The sequence below is a fragment of the Cenococcum geophilum genome (assembly GCF_001692895.1).
Source record: "Cenococcum geophilum 1.58 unplaced genomic scaffold K441scaffold_70, whole genome shotgun sequence".
Taxonomy (NCBI): Eukaryota; Fungi; Ascomycota; class Dothideomycetes; order Gloniales; family Gloniaceae; genus Cenococcum; species Cenococcum geophilum.
This window is the reverse complement of record NW_027137628.1, coordinates 595,832-611,531: the sequence shown is the minus strand read 5'-3', so window position 1 is coordinate 611,531 and position 15,700 is coordinate 595,832. Positions and strand designations below refer to the sequence as shown.

Below are 15,700 nucleotides of genomic sequence, written 5' to 3'. Positions count from 1 at the left end.
CGAGCCATAGAAGTACAGGTCCAGGCCGCTCGCGTATCCCAGCTACTAGTCTTCCTCGATCAGACAGATGTACAAGTCCTTGCTAAATAAGATCCCTAAGCCCTTAGCATTCGTACTCGGTGAAACGGTAACTCCCTCCGCATCCAAAACAGGTCCGTCGGCCTTGTCCTCGCGTGCCTTGCTAACCCCGTACGTCCTGCTGCGGTCGTCCAAAGGCAGTAGAATCTTGCGGATATCGGGAGTCCTGCGGATATCAACAATCCTACGGAGGTCGAGAGTCTTGCGGGACAAAGGGAGCTCAGGCACTGTTCCGCCAGTCTTCGTGTCCTGGTGCTAGGCTGTATCCTTGTGCTAGGTCTTGAACTGCAGCTTAATCTAATAGCGTTATAAACCTATCTAGGTCCTTTCAGATTCGGTTAAGGAACGGCATCGACTGTACAGCTGCCGCAAGCTCCGTCTTGCTTAATTTTTGACTCAACTGGCTTACCATTTCGTCCATCTCCTGGTCTACGGTGGGTGGTGACTGCTGCTGCGTTAGGGCTCCTCCGTATATACCTGGTCTCACTAGGTCCAGAAGTCTTCCTTCTCTCCTGCGGTCGAGCTCCTTAAGTTCTGGGTCCGTTTCCTAGCTGGCTTAACGGGCGTCAGCTGTCTTATTTGGCTGAAAGATCGTAGGTGGTCAAAGGGTAGCATCTTTACTTATAACTGTCTGCTGATTACAAAACTGCTTAACCAGCTAACAAAAGCCCTAATCCTTAGGGTCCATTTTCAATAGACAATCTGCGCCCTCATATAAACTAAGTCTGTCCTCTACGGCTTTTTGCAGCTAATAGAAGTCAAAGGACGTTCGTCTATCTAGGTTAGCTCCCGTTTTGGCCATAGCGTGTCTTTAATATTTAAGCGGAAGTCCTTTTACAAACCAGTATCCTCGCTAACCGTTATCCAAATTGCCAGCTTCAGTAGCCTTTTAAAAGATCAATGCGAACTGTCTACAGTACTCGCGTATGCTGTTTGGCGGATTGTCCCTATACTACTATACATAGGCTTCTAAGAATTCTACCGTTTCCATTTGTCGAAATTGGTCACTTCCTCAGTATTCTGCCCTAAGCTTTCTTATAAGCTCCGTCCAGTCACCAGCTATAAATTCAGGCAAGCTTCAGATCCACATCCCTATCCAGTAATCGCAGTACTCCAAAAGGCCCTGGTGCTTCTCCTCACTCATTATATAGTGTCGGACGCATAGCCGTTCGTACTGCTTAATAAACTGTAACACGTCCTGCCCTATAAAGTACGGAGTTCCAACAGTTCCTGGGGCTGGTATAGGCTGGACCATAACATAGACCTTGTCTTAAGCCGTCGACCGCTGTCTACGTGCATCTAGAGCTTCCTTAGAAGCTTACAGGTGGTCCTTACGGCTCTCATCCTTCGTCTGCTAAGGGCCATCGGTCCTAGGTGTCACAGGTGAGCGCTACGGTAGGTCTGCTTACATGGCCGTGGTCTTGACAGAGGGTATCCCAGATAGCTGTCCTGGTGTTGGTTTATACTCAGCAAAAGAAGTATAGGCTTCGGTTCCTTCTAGCTGCTTCTTAACGCCTAGAGGTCGGTCTTCGTGGGAGAGCACAGAATCGCCATCTTCTACTACTGCCGGGTCTCGATACGTCCGTCTATTTTGGCCTGCCATTACTCCGCGCGGTAGGGTGCTGCTAAGCCTTACGCTTCCGCCTACATCTACTTCTTCATAGAACGCCTCTAGAGCTGCCGCAGATACAATCCGGATAACCCAAAAGAAGATAAAGCTAAGCCAGAATAGGAAGCTTTCAAGGGCAGATCTGATCTCGTGTACTTGCGACCTTGCTTAGTATTCTCTCTTCTATTCCTAAAGGGCAGCGCTAACTTCCTTCGCCGCCAAATGCCTTAGATCTCGTTGGCCCTTAGCTACCTATCGTCTCTACATCTTCAATAAAGCTCTGGCCATGCTCGTGCGCGCGCGGGTGGTGAGATATCGGGTAACTCCGACTGCCGGTCGACGTCGTCTAATTGGCTCGCTGGTTCGCTTAACGTCCTTTACGTAACTTTCCGAGACCTTTGCCACCCCTTTTTGCCTTTCTTTGGCCTATGCGTTAAGTCTGGCTGTCCTGTCCTGTCTTTTCCAGGACTGCCTGGTTCCCCTTATTGTCCGATACTGTAATTCTCTGCTTCTGCTGTCTCGTCTATCTAGCTGGCGGTTCTTCTGCAGCTGGCTGTTCTTCTATAGCTGTAGTATATTCCTGCGTACCTCCTGTGTATATAGTTGTGTATAAAATGCCAGACTTCTAATCCAAAGAGCTTGCCGTCGTCCCCACGTGGAATGCCATAAAATATATGGGAGGGTACGACCACTCTCAGATAGGAAAGTCACAGTGCTGTCTGTCTATCGGTCGGTCGGTCGGTCGGTCAGTCAGTCGTAATCAATCAGTAGGAAAGCAGTCAGTAAGAAGAAAGAAAAGAATGTATTCCCAGTCGGTCGTGATGGAGAGAAGGAGAGAAGCCAAAGGCTCGATATATACAGGAAAATGCCAAGGCACTAAGTAGTGGCCTATTTTACCCCACCACAATACTTCTTATTTAGCTTATCGTTAATTTAAAGTGGCTTAATTCTATTTAAGGGCGTCTATAAAAGACTTCTGTATCCCTGCTAATTATTTTTAAAGTGCGGTTATAATACCAGCGGCCGTTATAGGGGCTTTGGGTTTATTCTACATATTAATAGTAGTATAGGTAATTAACGTAACGTAGTGTTACGGAGTAAATATAAGCGACGATAATATATAGTAAGGTAAATATTATTAAGCTATATATATAAACTATATAAGGAGGTTAAAACGTTATATAAGGAAAGAAGGTAGGAAAACGGGAAGAGAGGGCATATATTGTTAACTTAGTTACTTAGTTAATACGTCCATAGGCAGAATAGGGTTTAGGTTATAGTCCTAGCAGAACTTAGCAGAATTTAGTAGAACTTGGCAGAATATAGCAGAATGCCGTTAGATTGCCATTAGATTGCCATTAGATTACCATTTCGCAGTTAGTCTCTAATTGCTAAGTTAGTGGAAATAGGTAGACGTATGCAAGGTGTCATGGGGGTATCCCATAACAAGTACTACTAAAACCAATATCAATTTCTCTATACTAACCTTCCTATAGAAACTCCTAAATGGAGAGCGCGAGCTACTCTAAAAACTAAGACGCTGCTATAGATGCCGTTAAAAAGGCTATTATTGCGATAACCTAAACTACCTAATAGCTAGGTTTAGTAGCCGCCGCCTAATACCTAACCTAATTCCCTAAATACTAAATACGTTGCTATATGCTACTACCGTATAAGACAAAGACATAGTAATAGCGGTAAAGTTAGATATAGAAACGGAAAACGCTAAGTCCTAGCCCTAAGTCGCGGGTTAGGACGCCCTAATAATAGAGGGATCTATATATCGGCTTACTTAATAGATAACTCTATAAAGATAAATAAACGGAAATAGATAGTTTTACCTATAATAGGAACTACTGCCAAAAAATAATATAAAAGCCGTTTTATAATTAATTGCAAAGCTACTAATAAATTTATAGATACTTAATTTATGCGCACTTATAACCTATCTACCTTACCCCTTACTAAAGCCCGCGCCCTATAACTTATTAACGGTAATTGCACCACATAAAAGATTACCTATATAGTATAACTCTACCTAGATATAAATGGGCACTAGGAAGAACTCTGGGCCTATATAACACTATTTACCAACTACCCTATTATCCTTAGAATGAACTAGCTTAAATAACACAACCCCGCCATTAACTAGAAGAAGAAAGAAGTAACCTTTAACTCTAAATACTATAGAGAGACTTGCTTAGGGCATAGCCTAGCCGCCTCTATTTACTCCCTAAAATATTAACCTAAGAAACCCTTTATTACCCTACCTACGACTAACTGCTACTATATAAGTGCCCCGGCCTTCTACCGCATAGTACGTAAAAAAGGCTAGACCGTTGCTATAGCTTCCTAATTACAACTATATAAGCTTAATAAAGAATAGGACTACGTCCTCTAGGGTAATAGGATAGATATAGTTAACCTTTTAGAAGATAACGCCCCTATAGAACTCTACGGACTTTTACCTTTAGACTTTAAGAAGTTTATAAAGCTTAAAAAAGGACTTACCAACAAAGAACTCCGCAAGCTCCTCCCTAAGAGGTACTACAACTTTACCAATATATGCTTATAAAAGAGCGTAAATATACTCCCCCTATATCGACCTAATAACTATACTATTAATATTAAATAAGGAAAAATGCTACCTTATAAGAGACTCTACCTAATATTAAAAGACGAGCTTTTAGTTATAAAAAAGTATATTAATAAGTACCTCAACAAAGGATTTATTCGTCCTAGTATATTACTAGCAGCCGCCCCTATTCTTCTTACTAAGAAGCTAAAAGGAGGTATTTAATTCTGTGTTAACTATAGAGGACTTAATACTATTATAATTAAAAACTAATACCTAGTACCGCTTATACGTAAGACCCTTAAGCGGCTTAGTTAAGCTAAAATCTATACTAAGCTCGATATTATTGCCGCCTTTAATTATCTCTAAATATAGGAAGGTAACGAATAGAAAACCGTATTTGCATCGCGCTTTAGCCAATTTAAATATACCGTTATGCCCTTTGGCGTATATAACGGCCTAAACACCTTTTAAAGCTATATTAATAACGCCTTACGGGACTACCTTAATAACTTCTGCTCTGCGTACCTAGACAATATACTTATTTATAGCAATAACCCCTTTAAGCATACTAAACACGTTTAAAAGGTCCTATAGCGCCTTAGGGACGCAGGACTTTATATTAATTTAAAGAAATGTGAATTCTTAGTTATAGAAGTAAAATACCTTAGACTAATTATTACCACTAAGAGTATCCGTATAGACCCTAAGAAGGTATATATAATTACCAAATAGTAAGCCCCTAACTGTATTAAGGACGTATAAGCCTTCCTTAGTTTCGCTAACTTCTATTAGAAATTTATATACAACTTCTTAGACGTAGTAGTACTACTTATAGCAATAATGCGAACGAAGGGCCTTTCTGCAAAAGAAAGAAAAACGCACCTACGCTTTACCTAAACGCCTAAATATAAGAAGGCGTTTTAAGACCTTAAAAATGCCTTTACTAAAGCACATATCCTAGCTTACTTTATACTAGGACAACAACTCTACCTTAAAACTAACTCCTTAGACCACGTTAACGTAGGCATCTTCTCCTAAATAGGTGACGACGGTCTTCTTTATTTAGTTATATTTTACTTATCTAAGCTTATACTATAAAAGTATAACTATAAGATCTATAATAAAGAACTCCTTATAATTATATAAGCGTTTAAAGAATTTTAACTAGAATTTTCCTTAGTAGAGCCTAACTAGCTAACTAAAGTCTTTACGGACTATTGTAACCTTAAGTACTTTATAACCATAAAGTAGCTAAACCAACGCTAAGTATATTAAAATAAGTTCCTCTCTAGTTTTAACTTTAAAATTGTATATAGACTAGGAGTATAAGGTACTAAACCTAATAGCCTAATACGCCGCTCGTAAGACCTTCCTTAGTCTAAAGATAACCCCTATAATTAGTTCTAATAATAGACAATCCTAAAAGCATAAAATTTAGCCCTAGGTATACTACCTATAATAGAGCTAACTATACCCTAGCTTTATACTACAGAACTAAAGTTACCTCCCGAAATTAATAAGCTTATTACTATAGTATATAACGCCTCTATTAACTTATTACTGCATTAACTTATTACCGTAAAGACCGCCGGCACCTGTACGCTGCCTACTAACCTTTAAAGCTTAGGCTAGATTAATATAGCAGCCTTAAAAGTAAAAGAGAATAGGCTCTATTATAGAGGCCGCCTATTTATCCCTAACTTAGAAAATCTATAATAGCAACTAATCTAAATAGCCTATAACCTCCAATTAAGCGGCTACCTAGGTAAAAGAGGAACCTACAAGCTTCTTAGCCGATACTACTTCTGGCCAAAAATAATAGACTTAGTTAAATACTTTATAGGCGCCTACTATGGTTATAAGCGCGCTAAGGCCTTTAATATAAAGTACTAAGGACTACTACACCCTCTATTAGTACCTATATGACAATAGGCAGATATCGCTATAGATTTTATTATTAACCTACTACCCTATAAACGACATAGCCGTACCTATAAGAACATCCTTATAATAATATACCAACTTATAAAAGAGCGCCACTACGTCCTAACCGAAGGTGTAGCTATTAGCGACGTTACTAACGCCTTTCTCTACAAAGTTTACCAACTATATAGGTTACCTAACTCGATTACGTCCGACCGAGGTATATAATTTAACTCTAATATATAGAGACGAATCTGCTAACGCCTTAGTATCTCTATTAAGATATCTATATCCTTCTACTATAAAACTACTAGGTAACCGAAAAACGCTAATGCCAGTATAAAAGCGTACCTACGACAGGTAGTTGCCTATAGTTAAGATAACTAGGTAGATTACCTCCTACTAGGTAAATTTATAGTAAATAATTACGTCTTAACTACTATAGGACTTACCCCGTTCTTCGCGAATAAGGGTTATTACCCCTAATCCGGCATAGAGCCACTAAAACCTATTAATAAGAAACTGCTATATAGAAAACGCCTTAAGATGCTACTTACTAACTAGTATACAGACCGTATAAAAAATCTACTCGACTACTATAAGGGAGAAATGGCCTGGGCTTAAGTAAAGTAGGCCTACTTTGCTAACTATTATAGAACGCCACTACTGGAGATACGTGTTGGCGACTAGGTATAGCTAAATGCACGTAATATCTCTACGCAGAGATCTATAAAGTTACTTAATTATAAAAACCTTAGCCCCTATTTAATTAAACGAGTTATTAATAGGGGAGCCGTATATAAGCTAGAACTCTTACCTGCCCTAGCTACCCGTAGAATATAGCCCGTATTTTACCTATAGCTACTATACCTTTATTAGCCTAACCCCTTACTAGGGCAGACACAGCCTAAACCCCTACTAGTATTAATCCGAGACAAGAACGAAGACAAGAACTATAAGGAGTAGACCGTTAAATAAATTATTAACTCTAAATACTTTGGCAAAGGTAGAGGACAACGGCTCTACTACAGAGCTATATATACAGGATTTAATATAAATTAGCTAGAATGGCAACTATAGGAAGACTTTAAAAATGCAAAGGATCTAATTAGTAACTTTTACTATGCGAACCTATAGAAACTAGGCCTAAGTAAAGACTTTATACCTAATCCTCTATAGAAGCCCTTATAGAGTTAAACCGTTATATATTGCTATATAAGGGCAAATTGCCGTTAAATTGCTATTAGGTTGCGGTAAAGTGCGATTATATAACTAGAATATTATTAAGATGTCTAGGAACTTTAACCGGCGGTTAAAGTTATCTAATTAGTTAGATTCTTAGATGCTAAGCCCTATTATATAATGTTGTTTTAAGCCTTTAGCGATACCCCCTTTTTCTTCTTTTCTATACCTTAAGTGTCTCTTCTATATATATATAGTAACCACAGCGTCGCCGAAGCTCCGCCTCTATAAGAGGGGGGGTAGTGTTATAGAACCCCACTGCAGGGGCCTCTATAGGAGAGCCCCGTGCTCTTGCGTATACCTCGCGTATAGCTTATATCAGCTACGCGTAGGTATATTACCTCCTTACGCCCTCGACCCTTATAATTGATCGTGTAATGTCTTATAGACTTCTTAAATACATACGCTTTGTAGCCACTGCCCCCGTCCCGTGACATGGATAAAGATAGTATAATATTCCCTTCCTTATTACGGACCTAGGAAGCTATAATATAATCTTAAAAAGAAAATAGCTAGCCTATTTAGGCTTATAGCTTAACGTATAGAGTAGGCGGCTTATCTGGCCTAAAACCCTACTAATAATCCCTTCTTTTATAAAATAAATTAGCATTATAATAGAAAACCTTATATAGCCCTAGATTAGTGCTATTTATTAAGTAGATGCTATGCGTAGGGACTAGGCCTTTAAGAAAGATATATAGCTTAACCCGTAACGGATCCGTATACTACACCGCCCCTAGACTAGCTATATTATACTACTTATACTAAAAACCTAAGATGCTAGTAGTAACCTAGCTAAGTTAACTATAGAGGACTTAGGCTATATGCATCTATAAAGGAAAGCTAGGAATATTAGACGCTATACTAAACTAATAAATAGGAAAAATAACTTATGGAAAATAGAATGTAAGCTAAGGAAGACTATAAACCCTATACTGCAAAATATAACCTAATAGATATCTATTAAGAAACCAGCGGACCTCCTACCAGTTAATGTCTACTATATTAGTGCTATAGAATTCTACTAGAACTTGGTTTAGCCTAATACTATTGCCTTTATAACTAGCTTATACAAAATTAATTAAATAATTAAGGAAAAGGAAGATAAGCTTAGTGGATAAGAAAGTAAGCTTATAGATAAGGAATTAGTAAAATAAAAGCTACCCTATTAACACTAGAAATTTAAAGACGTATTCTCTAAAGTAGTGTCTAATATACTTCTACCTTACTAACCTTATAACTATAAGATTAAGATTAAGTAGGGCAAGGAAAATACCCTTAGCTTTAACCCCCTTTATAAGCAGTCTATTACTAAATTATAGGCTATAAAGTAATATCTTATTAATAACCTAAATAAGGGCTTTATTAAGCCTAGCTAAGCCCCTATTACCTTACTTATTCTCTTTATTAAAAAGCTAAATAGAGGACTTTACTTCTATATTAACTACTATAAGCTAAATAATATAACCCGCAAAGACCGCTATCCGCTACCCCTATTTAATAAGACTCTAGCCTAAATAAGTAGAGCTAAGGTCTTTATAAAGCTTAATATCCGCTAGGCCTTTTACTAAATTAGGATAAACCCTAGGTCTAAGGATTTTACTATATTTTAGACCTATTACAGAACGTATAAATATAAGGTACTCCCTTTTAGACTAACTAACGGACTAGCTATATATTAGCGGTATATAAATAATATACTTTTTAACTACCTTAACGACGTCTATGCGGCCTATTTAAATAATATTATAATCTACTTTAAGAATAAGCTAGAATATAAGGAGCACGTCTATAAAGTCCTATAACGGCTTCACTGTTACGGCTTATATAAATGCCCCGGAACTAAAGCTTGTAAAATGCTGTATTATAAAGATACTAAGCTAAGGAGAAGGAAAAGGGGGCCGCTAGGACTGATGTAAATAAATATATAGGGTAAGTTGTTAAGGCGCTAGCTCTAGGCGAGCTAATCGCAGGTCGGCAGAATATAGTAGAATTTAGCAGCTAATATACGATAGCGCCGTTACATTACCCCCCTCTTTAAAAGAAAGCCTACCTTTAGGCTTAATTAGAAATAGGGTAGTATTAGGCTTATAAAATATAAGATTATATAATATAAGATCAGAAGGAAAAGGGGATATAAGTGCGTCCGGACTAAGTATAAAAGGCAATTATAGGTTAAGTAAAAGCACTAAGCTAGAAAGAGTAGCCGCTAAAAGTCTTAGCATAGATCTAACTAATTAGGTAACTTTAACCGGTAGTTAAAGTTTCTAAATATCTAAAATTTTATAGTACTAGCAGAAAACGGTAGAATATGGCAGAATTTAGCAGATAGCTATATTAGGGCTTTAGGGCGTTCTTGTCCCTATACTCCTCCGGTAACTTATTATCTTTATTATACTAGTATTTTATTTACTTCTCTAGGTACTTTAGGGGTCTAGGTATATTAGGGTATTAGTTATAAAACTTTTTAAGCTTCTAGGGGCAGCCTATAAAGTTCTATATAGGGTACTAGATTAGGTCCAGGTTATAGCCCTTTTATTAAATACGGTATTTTAATATTCCCTATACTATCTTATAGGCTAATATTTTGTTAACTTCCTATTTATTATTACCGTTTACTTAAATTAGTAGGGGAGGCTTATTCTTTTATTTGGGTAATAAGTTATTTATAGCTTTCTATAGCTTATCTAATAAGAAGATAGAGTGCACCCTAATTAAATCTGGGAGCTTTACCTTATATAAGTTGCCTATCTTTTTAAAGACCTTATACAGCCCTACTATCTAGTAGTCTAGTTTATAGCTAGGTCGTTTAGTCTTCTAATTTCCTAGTATAACCTAGACTATATTACTAGGGGTAAAGTTAGGCTCTTAACGGTGTTTATTCGCCTACTATTCTATTAATCTTTTGGCTTTTCCTAGGGGTTTCCAGGCTACTATTTAGGCTTCTTTTATACGTTTAGCGTACTATTAGGCCTCGCTATAGAATAGCTTTTTTAATATAGTCTAGGGTTCTTCTAGCTTTTTCTAGTTAAAGCTTATATAGGGTAAGTATCCTATTTCTAGCTAAATTAGGGTAAACCCTATAGAGTTATAGGGCAGAGTTACTTAGGCGTAGTCTATTAAAGGTAGTAGTTTAAACCAGTTATCCTAGAAGTAGTTAATAAAGGGCCTAAGCCTTTAATCTAGGTACTAATTTATAATCTTCGTCTAACTATCTATCTAGGGGCAGTAGGCTATAGAAAGCTTTAACTTAATACCTAGGATTTAGATAAGCTTATTTAAAAAGGCTAATATAAACTATAGCCTATAGTTAGATATAATAGTATCTAGTAGTCTATAAATTTAGTAGATATAGTAGATATAGTAGATATAGTAGATATAGTAGATATATAGCTGGGCTACCTCTTTAGTATTAATATTCTTATAATAGGGAATTAAGAACGGGCGTTTACTAAAACGGTTAATTATAACTATAACTATATCATATCCGTTACGGTCTATAGGTAGTTTATAAAAGCCTATAAAGATATACTACTAAGGGCGCTCTAGTATTAGGAGTGGCTTAAGTAATCCTAGGGTTTTATTTTATAAGGTTATAGCTCTTTAGCAGTCCTCGCAGTTCTATATATATTAATTAATATCTATAACTATTCTTAGCTAGTAGTAGCAGCAGTTAATAATTTTATGGGTCTTATTCTTGCTAGGGTATACTATAGAGACTTAGTAATAAACTTTACGGATTAGTTCCGTCTATAGATTATTAATATTGGGGATTATAAGTCGCTCCTAGTGTAGGAGCAATCCTTCCTCTATCTTAAAATTAGGGTTTTATTTCGCGGCTTAATTATAAAGGGCCCTTAGGGCATTAGCCGTGCGGTTTACAGTTAAAAGGCGGTTAATTAGCCCTATTAGCTTATCTAAGGACTCCTTTATTAGTGCTAACTTATTTTACTAGGAGTTTAGCTCCTTAAGAATTCGTAGGTTAAGCTATTCTAGATAAAAAAGGGCGCGCGTTTAATATTGGGTCTTTAGCTTATCCTAGGGTCCTATATCTTATTCTCTTTAGGTTAGGGTATTAGCCTTTACATTTTACTTATTAGAATAATATATAATTATAAAGAAGAATTAGGAGAGTATTTTAGCCTATTAGGCTTATTATTTAGTAATCTACTTTATAGTTATAAAGTACTCTAGTGCTTTATAATTTGTCTATATCTTAATTTAGGAGTTTGTACCTTTAAGCTCTATACACTATTAGGAGAGTAATTAAATAATAGCTAGCATTTCTTTATTATATACTTTATAGTTATACTTAGCTAGGTTTATTATTTTTAAAAAGAAGGTAATAGGGTACTATTTGCCGTCTAAATATAACTGTAATAGGATTCCCGCTATAACCTTATTAGAGGCGTCTATTTTTAATATTAATTTAAGGTGCAGGTTATAGTAATAAAGAATTAGAAAAGAGATAAGCTAATTCTTTATCTCTTTAAAGGCTTTTTATATAGCTATTATTAAAGATAAAAGGCGTGTCCTTCCTAATTAGTTATATAAGAGGTTTTGCTATAATTTTATAGTTATAGATAAACTAGTAGTAGAAGTTATAAAAGCTAAGAAAGGATTGGATTTCTTTTACTATATAAAGGGGCTTCCAGTTATAGATTACCTTTACCTTCTTAGGATTAACCTTAATTCTTTTTATAGTTATAATAAATCTAAGGTATTTTATACATTTTACCCTAAACTTATATTTCTTAATATTAACTTATAAGCCCGCGTTCTATAGTTTTTTTAAAACCTTCTTAATATAAACTTAATACTTAAGTTTATTGTTTAAGTATATAAGAATATTATCTAGGTATACTGTGCAGAATTTATTAAGGTAATTAAAAAGAACATTATTTATATACCTTTAGTATATAGCCAGTCCGTTTGTTAGTCTAAAAAGAAGAATTTTATATTTATAAAAACTATAACAAGTACGGAACGTTATTAAATCTTTAGATATAGGGTCTATCCTAATTTAGTAAAAAGCTTAGCGGATATTAAGTTTAGTAAAGATCTTTACCTAGCTTAGACGTATAAGGGTCTTATTAATTAAAGGAATAAAATACCGGTCCTTTTAAGTAATAGCGTTTAGCTTTTAATAGTTAATATAAAAATAAAGGCCTCTATTAGGCTTTTTTATAAATAAAATAGGGGAAGTAAAAGGGGCTTAACTTAGCTTAATAAACCCTTTATCTAGGTTATTAATTAAGTACTACTTTATTACTTTTAGCTTATCTATTAATTATTAGTAGAGGGAGCTATAGCCTAGCGAGTTATTAGCTTCTAATTAAATCTTATAATTATACGTCTAGTAAGGGGGTAACTTATTTAAGGCCGCTTTTAAAAATATATCCTTATAATCTATATAAATAATAAAAAGAAGGCGTTTAACTAGTTCCTCGTCGGTTTCCTTAACTAGCTTTTCCTCCCTATTATTAATAATTTAGTTAATTTTATATAGACTCGTTATAAAGACCTTATTTTACTTCTAGTATATATTAAAGTGGAACGCTATAGCACTAATTACGGTAATATTTACTATAGGGGGGTTATATAATAATAGGGGTATATATAACTTTAGGGGCTTCTAGGGTACTAGCGTTATTATTACTCCTTTTAGCTCCTGTCGCATCTTTTAGAGGTTATCCCTTATATTCTATTAATACGTTCTTTTCTATACTAGTTAGATTTATGCAATTTAGACGTTATCTATATTACTATCTATCCTACTTTTATATATAGAGTTTTCTTTAGATGGAGCGCTTTAAAAGAGTATCTTTATTAGTATGGAGTTCTTTCTAGCTTTATAGCGGGCGTCTTTTTAAGTAAAGGCTAGGTTATAGGCCTAAATATCCTACTAGTAGGTAGGATTAGCCTTTACGGCTAATGTCTTATAATTAGTTCAGATTTCCCTAATAAAGGAGGGTAGTTTTAGTCTATCCTCTGGCTAGACAAATTGTCTTTATTATATATTTAGCCAAATATTAAAATAGAATATCTATTTTTGGCTAAGGATTATATTATAGGAACTTAGGTTTAGGATATAAAAAGGGATACTATATTAGCATTATCCATTCAGAGTAATATATAACTTTAAGATATAGGTAACCGGCTAACCAGCTTAGACGTTATAGCCTTTTATTTAAATAGGCTTCTCTAATTAGGTGGCTTTTATATTTAGAAATTTGGCAATATTATTTATATAGACAGTATTTATAAAGGCGAAGCTATTTCCTCTAATGTTAATAAAAGCGGTTATATTTACTCTATATTTATTTTAAGATACTATATATAGAACGGGAAAATACTTTCTACCTATTAACTAACTAAGATTAATTTCTTTAAGATTAATAGAGTATCCTAGGGGGGAGTCTTTCCCTAGGGTTCTTCTTTTCCCAACTTATTAGACATTTCTCCTTTCTCTATCTCCTTAGTATCGCCTATATCCTTTAGCTCTAGGCAAAATAAGGTAAAGTAACCCTCCTTATTATAGTTATAGCACGTAACTAAGGTAGGGTTAATTAGGGTATTATAATAAGTATTAGTTAATAGTGTAGTACATAGCTAGTTAGGTAAGGCTTACTAGTATATAAATATAACCGCTTTTAGTATAAGAGCCGTTATAGTTTATCTTCCTACTCCAGCTCCTATAGGTATAGTTAACGAGTTTTAACCGCTATAAGCCCTTTTTTGTTAATTGGGGCGGGTATTAATTCGCTTTAGTTCTAAGTTAAGTAATAAATATTAAGCTGCAAGTTTTTAGTAGGCCGGTAGGTTGTCTAAGGCTACTGCGATTTTCTCTTATAGTTAAACCGTTAGCCTATCGTATAGGTTTAAGTAGTAGTTCTTAAGGGGAACCTAGCCTTTGCCTGCTAGGTATAAGAATTAAATCTAAAACTTAGTAAAGGATTAGTTTAACTTTATATTTAAGCCATTATAGTTATAATATGCGTTTTATACTTTATTTAGGTTTATATATATAGTGGCTAAATACTATAATATTTTACTAATAGATGTAAAGCGGACAGGGGAGTTATCCTTAAATTTGGCTTAAAGGTAACGTTAGGTATCTTCTATAGTTTAACTAAAGAGGTAAAGCATCTTAACCTTTTTAGAGGGGAAGTAGTTATAGTTAACGCGGAGTTTTCCTTATACCTAAATCCTCTAATTCTTAAAGGTAGGGTCTATCCCGTTAGATAGGGGTTAGGGGTTAAAAAGCTTAACAGACTTTAATTACTTTGTTATTATATCTGTACTCCCTAGTATATTATATTTAGTAGAGTAAATAGGTTAGCTAAGGCTTTCTAGGATCTCTTATAGGGTCTCCTACGTGTTTTTTACTTTAAGACAATCGGCTTTCTAGCTAGCCGTAAGGGCGCGAATCTGCTTACATACGTCTATAATATTATTATTATCTTTAATTTCTAATCCTAATTAGATCTAAGGTTCCTTTTAAATAGAGGCAGCTCTCTTAAATAAGCTTACTTTAGGTGCCATTATTAGCTTTTTAGGATTTATTAGTATTATACGCTTTAGTTTTAATTCTAGGGGTATAGGTCTAGTCCTATCTGGCTTATAAAGTAGGGTATTATTAAGGCCTTCCTAGGCAGTATAGAGTTGTTTTAATGTTTAAGTATAGTATGTTAACGCGTTGTTGTAAATAAAGTTTCTTTTAGGGTAGGATATTATTAAGGCCTTCCTAAGCAGTATAGGGTAAGCTTAGTATAATATTATGGCTTATATAAATGCCCCGGAACTAAAGCTTGTAGAATACTGTATTATAAAGATACTAAGCTAAGGAGAAGGAAAAGGGGGCCGCTAGGACTAATGTAAACAAATATATAGGGTAAGTTGCTAAGGCGCTAGCTCTGGGCGAGCTAATCGCAGGTCGGCAGAATATGGCAGAATTTGGTAGGTAACGTGCGATAGCGCCGTTACATCCGCGAGGCTAGCCTCTAGGTTAATATTAAGAAGTTAAAGTTTAGCGTTAAGCGTATAAAGTACCTAGGTTTTATTATTAGTATAAACGGAAATAAAGCCAACTTAGAGAAAACGGCTATAATTAACTAGTAAGTACCTCTACGGACTATAAAGGGGGTATAATTATTTTTAGGGTTTTATAACTTCTACTAACGCTTTATTAAGAACTATAGTAGGATTACTTAGCCTCTTAACTATCTTACTAGAAAAGACCAGCCCTTTTATTTTAATGCTATATATAG

General features: G+C 35.4%; 1 protein-coding gene across 1 annotated transcript; it reads left to right on the top strand.

Moving 5' to 3' along the window:
• Positions 1-4,328: 4,328 nt before the first annotated feature.
• Positions 4,329-8,947, top strand: K441DRAFT_589446 (uncharacterized protein; the record flags this gene model as incomplete). The annotated part of the gene is made up of 2 exons (XM_067644770.1): positions 4,329-4,428; positions 8,811-8,947. The coding sequence occupies 2 exons, from the start codon at positions 4,329-4,331 to the stop codon at positions 8,945-8,947; spliced, it is 237 nt and encodes a 78-aa protein (XP_067497764.1).
• Between the last annotated feature and the right edge of the window lie 6,753 nt (positions 8,948-15,700).